This window comes from Scyliorhinus canicula, chromosome 5, assembly GCF_902713615.1.
Source record: "Scyliorhinus canicula chromosome 5, sScyCan1.1, whole genome shotgun sequence".
Lineage (NCBI taxonomy): Eukaryota > Metazoa > Chordata > Chondrichthyes > Carcharhiniformes > Scyliorhinidae > Scyliorhinus > Scyliorhinus canicula.
Window position 1 is genome coordinate 160,949,749 of NC_052150.1, and position 17,217 is coordinate 160,966,965.

The 17,217-nt window shown below is 46.3% G+C and overlaps 1 protein-coding gene across 4 annotated transcripts in view; it reads right to left on the reverse strand.

The window, feature by feature from the left end:
* Positions 1–17,217, reverse strand: part of cdk14 (cyclin-dependent kinase 14) — a 776,296-nt gene that overhangs the window by 443,174 nt on the left and 315,905 nt on the right. For all 4 annotated transcript variants that reach the window (XM_038797927.1, XM_038797929.1, XM_038797930.1 and 1 more), the window contains one exon: positions 12,026–12,120. In XM_038797927.1, the coding sequence (XP_038653855.1) occupies positions 12,026–12,120 (95 nt within the window). The remainder of the gene's footprint in view (positions 1–12,025; positions 12,121–17,217) is intronic.

Below are 17,217 nucleotides of genomic sequence, written 5' to 3' on the forward strand. Positions count from 1 at the left end.
AAAGAGCGGGGGGGGGGGGGAATCTAGGCCATGGTGGAAACATAATGATAAGGAAGAGAAGGGCTCTAGAAAGGCTTCAGCAGGTCAGGTTCAGGATAATGGAACAAAACAGCATCGTAAGCAGCCACCTTGAAGGGTCCCCCAAACAAAGGGAAACCCCAGAGTGCAGGGCCCGTCTATCAGGTAAGTATGGTTGATCCCACAGGAAGGAGAGGGTCAGAAACCACCACCCCCACTAGTATTATCACCTGGAACGTTAGGGGATTTAATGGACCAGTGAAAAGATCCAGAGTCTTCGCTATCCAGATAGCCCACGGCTAGACAAGGATCCACAAGTGGAATCTGACCAGTCTGGCGGAGGAAGTTAAAAAGGACCTACAAAGATGGGATGCACTCCCACTTTCCCTGGATGGTGCAGATCCATACTGATCTTCATCCCAAAGGCCTTTTTCCAAACAATAGACAATATCATTATGGCATTTTTGAGAGGGGGAAGAATCCAAGAATTCCGAAAACAATACTGCAAAGGAGAAGAAGGAGGGGGGCCTAGCCCTCTCGAACTTGCTCCACTGGGCAGCCACAGCCGAGAGAGTGAGGGGATGGGTGAAGGAACCGAACACTGAATGGGTAAAAATGGAAGAGTCTCCCTGCACAGGAACAGCCCTCCGGGCCCTCGTCACAAAAGCACTCCCATCCCCGTCAGCAAAACACTCAAACAGCCCAGTGATAGTAGCAACGCTAAGAACCTGGAGCCAGATGAGGCAGCACTTTGGTCTAACCGAGATGTCCACCATGGCCCTTATCTGCGGCAACCACAGAATTTCGCCAGCCATGCTAGACGCCACCTTCAAGAGGTGGAGACAGTGACAGTCAGGGACTTTCACACAGGGGACAGACTAGCAACCCTAGAAGTTCTGAAGGAGAGTGTGGAACTACCGAACGGACAGGTACTCCACCATTTACCAATCAAAAACTTTCTCCACAAGGAGACGACATGATACCAGAGAGACGCAATGTTGGAGGAGTTATTGGACGCGGATAATCTGGGAAAGGGGAACTGCAAAGACTTATACGGATGGCTTTGAGAAAGCACATGCTCCCCACTGGACAGAACAAGGGGGAAATTGGAGGAAGAGCTAGGCTTGGGACTCTGGAGCGAAGCACTGAACAGGGACAATTCCACCTCCTTCTGTGCAAAACTAAGCCTCATGCAATTTAAAAATGGTGCACAGAGCACATGTGAGAAGAACCCAAATGAGCAGATTCTTCCCAGAGGTGGAGGACAAATGTGAATGATTCCAGGGAGGCCCAGCCAACTACAGCCACATGTTCTGGGCCTATTCCAGATTTGTCGGGTTCTGGACAACCTGCTCCGAGGCAACATCAGGGTTAAGGGTGGAGCCATGCCAGAGAGTGGCAGCCTTCGGGGTTGGTTCGGGGAATATGGGGAAATGGGCTGACGCCCTTGCCTTTGCTGCCCTAATCGCCTGCTAGAGAATCCTGCTCAGCTGGCGATCAGCAGCACCACCCACAGCTGCAGACTGGCTGGCAGACCTATTGGCTTTTCTCCACCAGGAGAAGATCAAGTACTCCATCCAAGGCTCTGAATATGGAGTGCTGAATATTGGGGGGAGGGGGGGGCATGGGACCAAATACAGCAGACAGGAACAAGGGGTGTGGGGGGGGGGGGGGCAACGGTGGGGATGAGACCGGAGGAAACACCAAGGGGGAGCCCTGAGAGAGACCGATACGGGGACCAGAGGGCCTAACACAAAGCCAGAAGAAAAAGGCAAACACCAAACAAAGCACCTACGGTGAAAGAAAGGACCTAGAATGAGAGCCTGAAATAGAAAAGGGGAAGTGGAGGGGGAACGTCGACAAGGAACATGTAAATTGTTACCCTCTCATCTATTTTTATATCCAGTGTAAAAATGCAAACTTTAATAAATCTCTGTACTTGTGGGTCTAGATTGACTCTTAAACTACCATTGTTCAATTGCAAAATTCAAAACCTCCTCTTTCAAATTTAATTCAAATCCCTCCATGCTTTTGCTCACGAGAACCGCCCACCCCACTCCATGCTACTCCAGTTCTGGAATGCTCAACATCCTCCACACCCTTCATTTCAAACTTTTGCATCTAGGTCCTAAGCGCTTGAATTCCTTCACTAACCTCTCAGCCACTCTACTTCTCTCTTCATCCCGTGAAGGCCCTCCTTACAATAAACATCTACGAGATAATTTGTCTTTGTTTATAATATCTGATAAAATAGACTAATGAAATGAAACTCATATACTGCTAACATGTGGAAACGTACCTTTTGGGAGCAGGTGCGGCCCTTAATGGGCTGATACAAGCCTTTGCCTTTGGTTCAGAAGATTAAATCGTAACATGGAGTAATAGTTGTGGAAACAAGTACAGAGAGCTAAAGTCCAGCTAGCTTAGGAAACTGAAGGAATCAAGAGAAGTTTTCAAGAAGTCAAAGGTTAAAGGTACTAGAATTATTCAATAAATACAGGCTGAACTGAGAAGGCGGCAGAGATGTCAGAAAGAAAACTGAAGCAATTTTCAGGTTTTGGAGATTTGTCCTGCAATTTGGGAGACATTATTTGAAATAATTAGGCCAGCTGTTCAGCACAGTATTGCGTGCAGCTCTGGTCACTGCTTTGTCAGAAGAACGTGGAAGCACAGAAAGACACAGAAGCTTTGGAGAAAGGGCAAAGAAGGTTCACTAGGCTGTTGTCTGATCTCAGGTGTTGGCTATGAGGAGAGATTGAATAAACTAGGATTGTTTTCACTGCAAAGACGGAGGCTGAGGGGAGACCTGATGGGGTCTACAAAATTATGAGGGCATAGACAGGGTGGATAGTCAGTGGCTTTATCCAAAGGTGGAAGTATCAATTACAAGGGGGCACAGGTTCAAGGTGAGAGGTGGAATGTTTAAGGGAGATGTGTGGGGTAAGTACGTTTTTCAAGCAGAGAGTGGTGGGTGCCTGCTACACGCTGCCAGAGGATATGGTGGAAACAAGCACATTAGCAACATTTAAGAGACATCTGGATGGGCACATTAATAGGGAGGAAATCGGGTGGGTGGGGGGGGGGATTATGGATCAAGTAAGGGCAACATTTTTTTTTTCCAGTTAGGGCATCATGATTGGCATGAGAGGGCTGAAGGGCCTGTTCTTGTGCTGTACTTTTCTTTGTTCAATGCCCTCACAGGGGTGTTTCTTAGTGCAATTGGAGAGGGTTTAAACTGGAGTGACAGGGGGATGGGAACCAGGGGCCGGCGTAAATCCCGCCCCCGCCGTGGCCGGAATTCTCCGGCACCCGGGAATTGGCGGGAGTGGGAATCGCGCCCCGCCGATCGGCGTGCCCCCGCGGCGATTCTCTGGCCCGCGATGGGCCGAAGTTCTGCCGCTGACAGGTCTCTCCTGCCGGCGGGAATTGGAGTACCTCTGGTGGCGGCGGGATTGGCGGCGCGAGCGGGCTCCCGAGGTCCTGGGGGAACGCGGGGCGATCAGACCCCGGGGGGTACCCCCACGTTGGCCTGGCCCAAGATTGGGGCCCACCGATCGGCGGGCGGGCCAGTGCCGTGGGGGGCACTCTTTTTCTTCCGCCGCCGCCACTGCCTCCACCATGGCGGAGGTGGAAGAGACTCCCCTACCGAGCATGCGCCGGTGGTGACGACAGCGGCCGCTGACGCACCGGCGCATGCGCGAACCGGCGAAGGCCTTTCGGCCAGCCCAGACGCCAGCCGGCGGGCGTCAAAGGCCGTTGACGCCGGTTTTGGCACCAGTTGGTTGCCGCTTCTCCGCTACGCCGGAACCCCCCGCCCCGCCGGGTAGGGGAGAATCCCGGCCCTGAGCAAGGACACACAAAAGGGGGGGGGGGGAAGGACCAAAAAGAGAAGTAGAAAGTAAAAGTGGAAGGTAGAAGGAACAAGGGGTGGGATTCTCCCATCCCGCGGCAGAGTGACCACACTGTCGTATACGCCGTCACGTTTTACGACTGCGTGAACAGGCCGCTCCCACGACTAATTCTGGCCCCGACAGGGGGCCAGCACAGCGCTGCAGTGGTTCGCTTCGCTCCAGCTGCAGATCCCGGCATGAACTGTGCGCCACGGGATCCACGCATGCACAGTTGCGCCGGCGCCAGCGAGGACATGCACAGTGGCACCGGCACCAACGCGCGCATGCACAGTGGCCTCAGTCAACCCGCCAGCCCCGACGCAACATGGTGCAGGACTACAGGAGCCAGCGCGTAGGAAAGGAGGCCCCCAGCCACAGAGTCCAGCCAGCCGATCGGTGGGCCCCAATCGCGGGCCAGGCCACATCGGAGGCCCCCCTGCTCCCCCACAAAGGCCGACACCTGACCCTTACACGCCGAGGACCGACCAGCCGAGAGCAGGTTAGAACGGCGCCAGCGGGACTCGACTCTTTTCTTACGGCCCCTCTGCCCATCCGGGCCGCAGAATCAGCAGGCCAGCCACGTAGAGTGGCCCACGATGGGGGCCGCGCCAACCACGTCGGTGCCAATGGCGCCAAATCTCCGCTCTATGGAGAATCGCGTGCCGGCGTGGCGAGATTCATGCAGCCCGTCGCTGATTCTCCAACCCGGCACGGGGTCGGAGAATCCCACCTAAAGGCTAGCAGAAAACATGGCCATAGTTGTGTAAAAATGTTAAAAAGGCAAATCTAAAGACACTGAATCAGAATACATGGTATTTATAGAATACAGAATATATACAGAATACATAGACAAATTAACAGTGCAAATTGGTTCACACGGGTATGATATGATTGCTATTACGGAAACATGGCTGCAGGGTGACAAATGATGGGAACTGAATATCCAAGGGTACTCAATATTTAAGGAGGACTGGAAAAAGGGAAAAGGAAGTGGGGTGGCATGGTTAGTTCAGTATATAATCAGTACAAGAGGTTATTGGTTGAGAAAATCTAGATGTGCAATCAGTCTGGGTGGAACTAAGAAGCAAGAGAGGCAGAAAACATTAGTGGCAGGTGTCTCTAGGTTCCCAAACAGCACTGGCAAGGTAGGAAGTAGGAGATGGCATTAAACAGGAAACTAAAGATGCATGTAAAGAGGGCACTACAGTAGTCGTGAGTGACTTTAATCAACATATAGATTAGGCAACAAAATTAGCAATTATACTGTGACAAATGAATTCCTGGAATGTGTGTGCGATAGTTTTTTAGGCTCGTAATATGCTTTCCTAGATTTGGTATTATGTAATGAGAAGGTGTTAATTAATAATCTTGTTGTATGGGATCATTTAGGGTTCAGTGACCATAACATGATAGAATTCTTCATCAGGATGGAAAGTGAAGAAATCTGAACTGAATCTAGAGTCCTAAATCAAAGAAGTAAACCATGAACTGTGAAGCACGAGTTGGCCAGAAGGCATATGATGGATAGGAAATTACTAATTATTAAGGAACAAATGTATGTATTTTGATTGATGTACATTTTTTTCTGGTGCAAAAACACAAGAAAAGCGGCCCAGCCATGGCTAACAAAATAAATTAAGGACAGTAATAGATCCAAAATGGGCATATAAAGTGGCTTTAGAAATTAGCAAGTCTTAGGGTTGGGAGCAGTTGAGAATATAGGAAGGAGGTCCAAGAGACTGATTAAAAAGGAAGAAAAAGCGTATGAGTGTATACTTGCAAGGAACCTGGAAGCGGACTGTAAAAGCTTCCATAATTATGTGAAAAGATTAGTAAAGATAAGTGGCCCTGTCTGAAATGAGAGAACTTGTAAAAGAAAACAAGGAAATGGCGGGACAATTATACAACTGCTTTACATAAAATGCCAGAGTTATGCCATTCATATGCAACCAGCTTCCATTGATAGACCAATAGGTCATCAGACTCTGATAATGAAATAATGTTTGGTCATGAAGGAATGTCCTGAAAGATAATGAGTCTTGGTGAATCACATCACTACGCATTCTCGAATGAATTGAAGTCTGAATGGGAGCATGTGACTCAACGAGGTATGGGTGTATTTCCGAGTTCCGGTTAAAAGTATTTTCCATTAATCCGTTTAAACATTAAAATTGTCTGCTTTATATTTGGTTCCCATTTCCAACCCCAAATCTCTAATATCTCCCTACCACGATATCACACAAACACACACCTCAGGCCAAGATCCACTTTTAAATTTAGTGAGCAAACACAGGGTTACCAGCTGTAGATCTGAATAGAGCAGTCGGAGGGCGGCAGAGGGCCGGGGGCGACAGGGGGCCGGGGGAGACAGGGGGCCACAGGGGGCCGGCAGGGGGCCGGCAGGGGGCCCGCAGGGGGCCGGCAGGGGGCCAGCAGGGGGCGACAGGGGGCGACAGGGGGCCCGCAGGGGGCGACAGGGGGCCCGCAGGGGGCGACAGGGGGCCCGCAGGGGGTGACAGGGGGCGACAGGGGGCCCGCAGGGGGCGACAGGGGGCCCGCAGGGGGCGACAGGGGGCCCACAGGGGGGCGACAGGGGGCCCACAGGGGGGTGACAGGGGGCCCACAGGGGGGTGACAGGGGGCCCACAGGGGGGGCGACAGGGGGCCCACAGGGGGGTGACAGGGGGCCCACAGGGGGGTGACAGGGGGCCCACAGGGGGCGACGGGGGCCCACAGGGGGGCGGGGGGCGACAGAGGGCCGGGGGCGACAGGGGGCCCACAGGGGGGCGGGGGCGACAGAGGGCCGGGGGCGACAGAGGGCCGGGGGCGACAGAGGGCCGGGGGCGACAGAGGGCCGGGGGCGACAGAGGAAACCAAATGTAATATTCCTTACTTACTGACTTACTAATTTATCATGAGGTTGGTATCCCAAGAGTCCTCAGACTCAAGATCCTTCAGAGAATACACCAGCGGTGCCATGGAACTAAAGTGTCAAGCTAGAGCAAAACATTTGAATTGGTAGCTGAAGATCTCAAAGCCACGAGGAAATTATTTTGAGCCGCAGCACCTGAGAAATCCATCATATGTGCGATAAAGAACCGCTTATGGTGTCCTTATGGCCACCCAGACAAATGGACCTTTTTTATCTCAAGGGAAAGACATTTCTCATACCTTATAATTTCTCCAGATCAATCTTCCATTGTCTGACCTGAGCAGACGTTATAACTCATGGGGCAGCACGGTGGCACAGTGGTTAGTATTGCTGCCTACGGAGCTGAGGACCCGGGTTTCGAATCCCAGCCCTGGGTCACTGTCGGGTGGAGTTTGCACATTCTCCCCATGCCTGCGTGGGTTTCACCCCCACAACCCAAAGATGTGCAGGATGGGTGGATTGGCCACGCTAAATTGCCCTTTAATTGGAAAAAAATAATTCGGTACTCTAAAATTTAAGAAAAAAAAAGAAGTTACAACGCACGAAAAGAAATGAAAAACGAAATGAAATGAAAATCGCTTATTGTCACGAGTAGGCTTCAGATGAAGTTACTGTGAAAAGCCCCTAGTCGCCACATTCCGGCGCCTGTTCGGGGAGGCTGGTACGGGAATTGAACCGTGCTGCTAGCCTGCCTTGGTCTGCTTTAAAAGCCAGCGATTTAGCCCTGTGTGCTAAACCAGCCCCTAAATGCTTGCCACACATGGCATTCAGGTCTTACCATTTAGACAATGGCCCATAGTTTACAAATTAATGGTTCAAAAACTTAAAGACTATGGATTTATCCACATAACTAGTTCACCCAGGTACCAAAGGCCAAGAAGGCTAAGAACAGTAAAAACTTTGTTGAAAAATAATATCAAGTTAGTACTTTTGAGCTACCGTTCCACACCATTTGAGAATGTGCTGGCTCCATCAGAACTTCTGATGGGAAAAGGACAAGGCACTCAATTTCCTGTTCTTCCACAAAGGTTCATGCCGTGTCGAAAAGCAACAGATCTTGAGAGGGTAAGGAAGATGAGTATCGTGAAAAATCAGACTGGAAACTACAAACAAGGCTATACAAGTACATGATTTATCAGAACTCCAACCAGGTGAATCAGTCTGTTTTAGAGACAAGAATTGAGAAGGCAAATTGCTTCCCCTTAACCTCTCCTTAACTGCTCTATTCTCTCTTCTCCTTTAATAAACTCTTGGAAACTCCACTGGGTGGCAACCATCGGTTCATCCCGGGGAACACGGATGGGGGATTCAGGGGGTGGCAAAGGGCGGGCATCAGCAAATTGAGGGACCTGTTTATTGGCGGGAGGTTTGCGGGCCTGGGGGAACTGGAAGATAAATTTGGCCTTCCCCAGGGGAACATGTTCAGATACCTGCAGGTAAAGGCGTTTGCTAGGCGACAGGTAGAGGGATTCCCTTTGCTTTCGGGGGTGTGGGTAGGAGAGAGGAAGGTGTCTGACATCTATAAGGTAATGCAGGAGGTGGAGGAGTCGTCAGTGGAGGAGCTGAAGGCTAAATGGGAGGAGGAACTCGGGGAGCAGATAGAGGACGGGACTTGGGCGGATGCCTTGGAGAGAGTCAACTCTTCCTCCTCATGTGCGAGGCTTAGTCTCATCCAATTTAAGGTGCTGCACCGGGCCCACATGTCCGGGACTAGGATGAGTAGGTTCTTCGGGGGTGAGGACAGGTGCACCAGATGTTCGGGGAGTCCTGCGAACCACGCCCATATGTTCTGGGCATGCCCAGCACTGGAAGAATTCTGGAAGGGGGTGGCGGGGACGGTGTCGAGGGTGGTTGGATCCAGGGTCAAACCAGGGTGGTGACTCGCGATTTTTGGAGTTGCGGTAGAGCCGGGAGTGCAGGAGGCGAAAGAGGCCGGTGTCCTGGCCTTTGCGACCCTAGTAGCCCGTCGAAGGATTCTGTTACAATGGAAGGATGCAAGGCCCCCAAGTGTGGAGACCTGGATCAGTGACATGGCGGGATTTATAAAATTGGAAAAGGTCAAATTTGCCCTGAGAGGATCAATACAAGGGTTCTATAAACGATGGCAGCCTTTTTTGGACTTCCTGGCTCAGAGATAGGTAACTGGGTCAATAGCAGCAGCAACCGGGGGGGGGGGGGGGGGGGGGGGGGAGGGGGGGGGGGGGGGGGGGGGCATTATTGTAGTGTTTATTCTGTAACTTATTAGTGTGTTAATATGGGGGGCATTATTGTAGTGTTTATTCTGTAACTTATTAGTGTGTTAATATGCGTTGTTGTTAAAATGCTGGGTTGTTCATGGGGATGGGGCGAATGTATATGATTGTTAATATTATTGTTATTTTCGGTATTTTACTAAGGTGCGTCAATGTTGTATAAAATCAAAGTTTCTCAATAAAAATGATTTTTAAAAAAAATAAAATAAACTCTTGGAAACCACCCCATCTATCGTAACATCTTCTTATGTGGTTCAGTGCCAAATTATGTTTGATAGTGCTGCTGTGAAGTGCCTTGGGAAGGTTTACCACGTTGAAGGCACCACATAAATCCAAGTTGTTGTTATCGGATACAAAAATGTCAGGCTCACACATGCACATCTACTTTTAATAAGATAAAATAAACCTGTATCAGATATCATTCTGGGCTCCAAAGTAAATGCAACCATAATGAAACAGCATTACTGAAATGAAGAAAAAAATCTAACAAGGTAATAAATCATTTTTCACATCAAATGAAACAGGTCAGCTACATTTTCATGTTAATTATGTATCAGTTGTTATTTGCTACATGACAGAGTATTGCCTGAAGGAAAAGGCACAAATTATTCTGAAAATAATTGTACAGTGGTACATTCATCCAAAGAGTCAACATGAAACATCAGTAGGAATGCTAGATACACCATCTCACTGAAACAAACTCCTGGTCAGTACCATCATCTGAAGCTTAAACAATTATACAGGATGTTGAAATCTCTGGTTAAAGATCAGGGGAGCAGACATCATATTATGCCATTAAGGAAAATCAACTTTATAGTAAACTACATTTTGCTCAAATGCACTGCTTTGCTGGAATACTCCACTCTAACTTAAGCATTCATACAAATCCCAAGCGAATTACTGATTGAGGCAGTGTCGAAGAAATGGGAAGTCTGTGTCTTTCCCATTGTAATCAAATCAAAATATCTCCAAGACTTCTGTGTCTACAGAAACAACCAAGGTCATATTTGAGAGAGACTGTTTATTGGGACAGTTGTCTCCTGCTACACTATCCAATACAGGGCGGCATGGTGGGACAGTGCCAGGACCCGGTTCAATTCCCGTCTTGGGTGACTCTGTGGTATTTGCACTTTCTGCCCAGGTCTGCGCGGGTTTCCTTCAGGTTCTCCAGTTTCCTCCCACAGTCCAAAGATGTATACGTTAAATGGGGTTGTGGGGTTTCAAGGATGGGTCGGGAGAGTGGGCCTAGGTAGTGTGTTCTTTCAGAAGGATTTGTGCAAGCTCGATGGGCCGAATGACCTCCATTCTATAGTTCTATGTAATACACAAAGGAAAAATTTGAAGTTTAGAAATAGTTTGTTCTTTTCAATAAAATAGCGTGAATAAAGGATATCTGTAATGATGAAAACCTGCAATGAAAACATGCTGGAAAAACTCAGTAGCTCCGGCAGTACTTGTGGAGAGAATAACTTTTCCAAAGAAGTTAACTGTTTCTTTCTCCAAAGATGCTGTCAAACCTGCTCAGATTTCACAACACGCTGAGGCAGAGGTATTGGATTGGATTTGTTTATTGTCATGTGTACCGAGGTACAGTGAAAAGTTTTGTTCTGCATACACTGTCCATATTTTAGATAACCATTCCACGTTCAAGTCTAGGGGAAACTGTTTGGGAGAACATTTCTGACTTTAATTTTCTAGATTTTTTGGAGCTTTTTAGGCAAGGAGTACATTTCAAGAATTTAGGAACTTTATATTCATAATTTTCCATCTATCAAGTATGTGGGAGATTTTACTATGTTAAAGATGTTATGAAAATGCAAGTTGCTGTTGTAAAATAACGGGACAGGAAATCATGGGCTGTATAGCCACATTTTTGCACCACCTCTCAACAGATGAAGTGCTGCAACAGAGCTGAAGATCAAATTGTATCCATGGGCATCACAATGGGTGACAAATTGTCACTATTGCTAAATTAACCCCTTGCAATTTATCCTATTCCCAGTGCTGGCTCCCTGCTTACCTTTCTCGGAGCAAAATATAAACGTTACGCGCCAATAATATTTTACCCCCTTCACAACTAGGTGTAAAATCCATTTACAATCGCATCCAGGTGGTAAGGGCAAAGACTGTGCCCAGAGGGTTCACACTAATTACAGAAAGACCCATGTTAGTAAATCTACCTTTCTGCAATATTCGAAGAAAATAGTAAAAGGATACATCCACACTTAAAGGCCTCAGAGCAGTAGGAAATGTTTTAGGTTTAAATGATAGACATGCAACAAGAAGTGCACAAAACTGCAAATTAAATGTTTTACTCAACGTTTTGAGCATCACAAGAGCAATAACGGATGGGCAATAAATGCTGACCTTGCTAGCGACATCTCATAAATGAATTTTTTAAAAACTAGATTTAACAATAGAGCTGGATTTAACAAGTCAGCTTGATTTCTCATATAACATGAGATACCAGGTACTTAACCCCTGTAATCTGGTTTTGCAAATGGATGTTATGAATTAAATCTGCACATTTTGGATACAAGTCGCAAAATAACAGCTGTATAGGTGCAAACTATTTTTATATTAAATACAAGGATCTGTTCTGATTACTCAAATGTACAACTGAAAGGAAAACCACTTATGAGGACTAAGCGTAAGAGCAGTTTACGCTTACTGAACCGTCAGTCAGTCCACCAGTAGTCGATAATATTTGAAAAACTGCACCGCACACAGGCCCTATGGGAGGCCTTGCCAACCAGACGATGCACTTTACACTTCTAATGCGAGCAATTGAAGCAAAACATAGTTAGATCATGACAAAGAGACCGATTACGTTTGTGGATAAAGAACAATCAGAAATGCAATTATATTGTAATTTTAACCCAAACCATTACATCAGTGACCAGCTGCTCTTAACTGGAGGTGGAAAGCACTTACCACATATTCAAACACAAGAGTCAGGGTTTCCTTAGTATGAATGATATCATGGAGCAGAACGATGTTAGCATGTTTTAGCCCTTTCAACAAGGAAGCTGCAAAGGAATGAAAAGGAAACTTTTAAGAAGTGTTATGTTAGACTTGGCAGAGAGAACTGCTCACTGGCCAAAAGCCTCAGGTGCCAGCAATTCATTTAGAAATAACATAACCACCAAGCTGTATGGGTGCACAGTTATGCAGCAAGATTATACCCCAACCAGAAGGACAAACCATTAAAACTTGGGAATTGACTGGTACTCATCCAAACTGGTCTTGTATAACTGAAAATGGAACTCCAGTTCAGAGCAATACCAGCCATTTCAAAGTTGTTTTGTTTACTATAACCTGGGAGGCTATGTTCTGTGCAAATAAAGCACATGCGCAGCGACATAAGAAACTTCCAAGGGACCACACATAAAAACAAACAACTAAAATCAGTAGCAGACAAGAACTTAAGAGAACATTGAGCATAACCGGTGAACAGCAAATTAATGAATTACATAGATAAAATATACACTGTAACCTTTCCAATGCTTGGAACAAAATCATTCCTGGATTTTGGAATTTTCTGGATTATAGAACGTTGTTAGAATGCGAAACCAAAATTCTGAACAGAAAAACACCACAAATATATATCTACCCGAAACATAAAACAGTGATAAAATATTGCAAATCCCGCAATAAAAATTGTTTAACTTATGAAAACGCTATCTTCCATGTTTCCACTTCACAAAGTACTGTACTAAAATGATGGCAATGATGTGAAGGGAATGTTTAGGTCTTCTCAACAGATTTCAGGATAACTAGCATTTCTGAGTAATAGACGTCAAGACTGGAGAGATTACAGTATATTTATAAACAACACATATCAACATTGGGTGATCAGGTGAAACAATAGGGTAGTTTTTAAACTTTAGGTTCAAAATGAAATCCAAACCCCATTGAAGGTCAACCATCCTCTCTTTTTTAATTTGGGTATATGGTAAAAGCTAGTCTCATTAACGATGACCTTGAAACCATTGCTAATTGATGCTTAAAAACCATCTGGTTCACTACTGTCCTTCAGAGAAGGAAATCTGCCATTCTTACCTGGTCTGGCTTACATGTAACTCGAGGCCCACAGCAATGTGGCTGACTCTTAACTACGCCCTGAAATGGCCGAGCAAGCACTCAGTTGTACTGAACTGCTACATAAAGTAAACAAGGAGTAAAAACAGATGGACTACGAAGCAGCGAACCAATCGCCAGAAACGGCAATCTCCGACGACCTTTCCTTACAGACATTTGGGGGCTTGTGCAAGAATTGGAAGAATTGTCCTGAAGATCAGACAAGTAACAACATAGTCATACTCTCAGAATTATAATTTACAGGTAATTCCCCAGATACCATACCACCAGGGGCTGGTTTAGCTCACTTGGCTAAATCGCTGACTTTTAAAGCAGACCAAGCAGGCCAGCAGCACGGTTCGATTCCCGTACCAGCCTCCCCGGACAGGCGCCGGAATGTGGCGACTAGGGGCTTTTCACAGTAACTTCATTGAAGCCTACTCGTGACAATAAGCGATTTTCATTTCATTTCATTTCACCACTGGGTATGTCATGTTCCACCACATTCCACCAATGTGGCAGCATGATGTTGTACTGTTGGGAGGGCGTTGCACTTATAATCCTCAATATTGATTCTAGAACCCACAAGGTCTCATGGCATCAGGTCAAACATGGGTAAAGAAACCTCCTTCAGATTATCATACACACCACCCCTGCCCTCAGCTGGTCAATAAGCATTCCTGCATGTTGAACACCATTTGGAAGCAGCGTTGAGGGTGGTAAGGGCACAAAATGAAGTTCTTCACCCCAAGTACATCAGACATCACCACAAGAGGTTTGGCAGTGCCATTATTAGCCAAGTTTCCCAAGCACTAAAGGACATGGCCGTTAGACTGGGTCTGTGACAGGTGGTGAGGAAATGAATAAAAATCTACTTAACCTCATCCTCATCAATTTACCTGCCACAAGTGTATTTTTCCATGACAGTACTGGCAGGGTAGTCCCATCTTCACAATAGGAATACACACCAATACATCGTGTGGAACAACCATCATGCTAAATGGGATAAATTTTGACCAGATCAAGCAACTCAAAACTGGGCATCTGTTACAATCGCAGTTTATGTTATAAGTGGACGGGAAGATCCCAGAATGGAAGATAAAAGCAAATTACTGTGGATGGTGGAATCAAACAAAAACAGAAAGCTTTGACAAAGAGTCATCCAGACTCAAAACATTAGCTCCTTTTCTCTCCACAGATGCTAACAGACTTGCTGAGATTGTCCAGTATTTTCTTTTTTTGCCTCAAAATAGAACCCTGGCTCAAAAGACTGTAATCCGGGGATCAGAGTCACAGGATCACAAATTAGTTTTAAGAAAAACACATGACAAAATTGGATTATGGATAGAATATGCCTTTTCTCCTTGAAATCTGTAATTGTCTCTTAAACTTGGGGTACTTTGTTTACTCTTCCTTCAATTTTTCTGAACAATACCTTGGTTTCTGTTCACTTAAGACTTCTTAAACACTGTCCCACAATTCCCTGGTTATCTGGACTGTAATTCGTACTTTCAGAAGTTTGCCTGTTTTCAGGTCCAATCTTTCTTCTGGCAGAGTTGAGAAATGCTAACTCCCAGACAATCCGTCTCTAATTGCTCTGGCTCCCAGTTAAAACTAATAATAAAGGAAAGCCCTTTCCTCTAGAAAGTGGCTTCCTATCGTAAGCAACACCCACACCATTATGCCTTTTATTTATTCTTCACGGCTTAGCCCCCTTTAAGCACAATAGACAGATGGAAATTTAACTGAATCTAACGATACATTTTAACTTTTCAGGAACAGAAACATTGAATTACACACACTTTCAACTATATCTTATTTCCAATGTTCATCATTACAAACATAAATCTCTTAAAACTACCTTTGTTTTCCTAACACATCAATGAGGTACAGTGAACCACAATCTGTAATCTCATGGCTGAGCATATCCCCCACTCTATCATTACGACCAAACTGGGCAATCAATCCTGATTCAATGAAGAGTGCAGGTGGCAACACCAGGTATACCTAAACATTAGTAGTCAATATGGTGAATCTATAACAGAGGGCTACTTCTACTTGCATGCCAAACAGCAGGCGCAGCATACAATAGACGGAGCTCAGCAATTCCACAACCAATGGATCAGATCTAAGCTCTGTAGTCCTGCCACACCCAGTTCTGAATTACAGAATTGTTACGGCACAGGAGTCGTCGAATTGGCCCATCATGTCAGCACCAGCTCTCCAAAGGAATCTCATGAATTAAGTGTCATCCCAGTCTTTTACCCATACCCTTGCACATTACTTGAATAGACACAATAATCTATTGGCCTATTGAATGCCTCGATTGAACCTGCCTCCACCACACTTCCAAGCAGTGCATTCCAGACCTGAAACACTCGTGAAACTATTTTTTCCTCACATCACATTTGCTTCTGTTGCAAATCATTTAAATCTGTGCCCGCTCATTCAAAGTTATGTTACAAGTGTGAACAGTTTCTTCCTTTCTCCTCTGTCCGGCTTCCTAATGGTTTTGAACATCTCTGCCAAATCACCTCTTAAGCCTTATTCTTTCCAAGAAGGTCAGTCCCCAACCTTTCCAATCGAGCCTCATAACTAAGGTTTCTTATCTTTGGAACCATTCTTGTGAATGGTGATGAACAATTAGAAACTAACTGGATGAGGAGGCTTCACAATCTCCATCCTCAATGGCAAAGCAGATCAGGCAAAAGACAAGGTTGAAGCATGTGCAACCATCCAGCCAGCTGTGTTCACTGAATGATCCATTCTGCCTCCCCCTGAAGTCCCTGGCGTCACACATATCAATCTCCAGTTAATATAATTCACTCCACATGATATCAGGAATAGGCTGAAGGCACTGGATACTGCAAAGGCTGTGGACCCTGACAGTATTCCGACAATAGTGCTGAAGATTTGTGCTCCAACTCTAGTCACGCCGCTGGCCAAGCTGTTCCAGTACAGCTACAGCACTGACATCTATCTGGAAATGTGGAAAATTGGCCAGGTATATCCTGACCACAAAAATGACCATTGCAAACTGGCCAATTACCACCGCATCAGTTAATGCTCAATCATCAGCTATGTGATGGAAAGTATCATCAACATGTTATCCCCTTAGGGGCTGATTTAGCACAGGGCTAAAGAGCTGGTTTTAAAGCAGACCAAGACAGGCCAGCAGCACGGTTCAATTCCCATACCAGCCTCCCCGAACAGGTGCCAGAATGTGGCGACTAGGGGCTTTTCACAATAACTTCATTGAAGCCTACTTGTGTCAATAAGCGATTTTCATTTCATTTTCATGTGTCATTTACCAGCATCAACCCACTCGCGGATGCTCAGTTTGGATTCGGCCAAGGCCACAGTTCCTGATCTGGACAAAAAGAGCTAAACTCCTGAGGTGAGGCAAGTGGGACTGCCTTTGACAACAAGGCAACATTTGACCGAGTGTGGGATAAAGGAGCCCTAAAAAAACTGGAGTCCATAGGAATGAGGGTGGAAGCCCTTCACTGGTGGGAGTCATACCTAGCACAAAGGAAGATGGTTGCAATTGATGACGGTCGATCATCTCAGTCGCAGGACATCGCTGCACAAGCTCCTCAGAGTAGTGTCACAGACCCAACCTGTTCCATCCATAAATGTCCCTACATAATAGCGGAGATGTTCACTGATGATTACATAACGTTCAGCATTATTCATGATTCCTCGAGTCCCACTCCAGGACCTCAACACAAAAACAAAGGCTCTCATTGAAGGGAGTGCTAAGCTGCTGACAATGTCATCTTTTGGATGGGACGTCTAACCAATAGTCCACCCTCTCAGGTGCATTTGAAAATTCCAATGGCATTATTTCGAAGAACAATGGTGTTATCCCTCCGTGTCCAGACAAATGTTATCCCCTCAATCAATATCACAAAAACAGATGATCTGATCATGTGGCTAGCACTGTGGCTTCACAGCGCCAGGGTCCCAGGTTTGATTCCCCACTGGGGCACTGTCTGTGTGGAGTCTACACGTTATCCCCGTGTCTGCGAGGGTTTCCTCCGGGT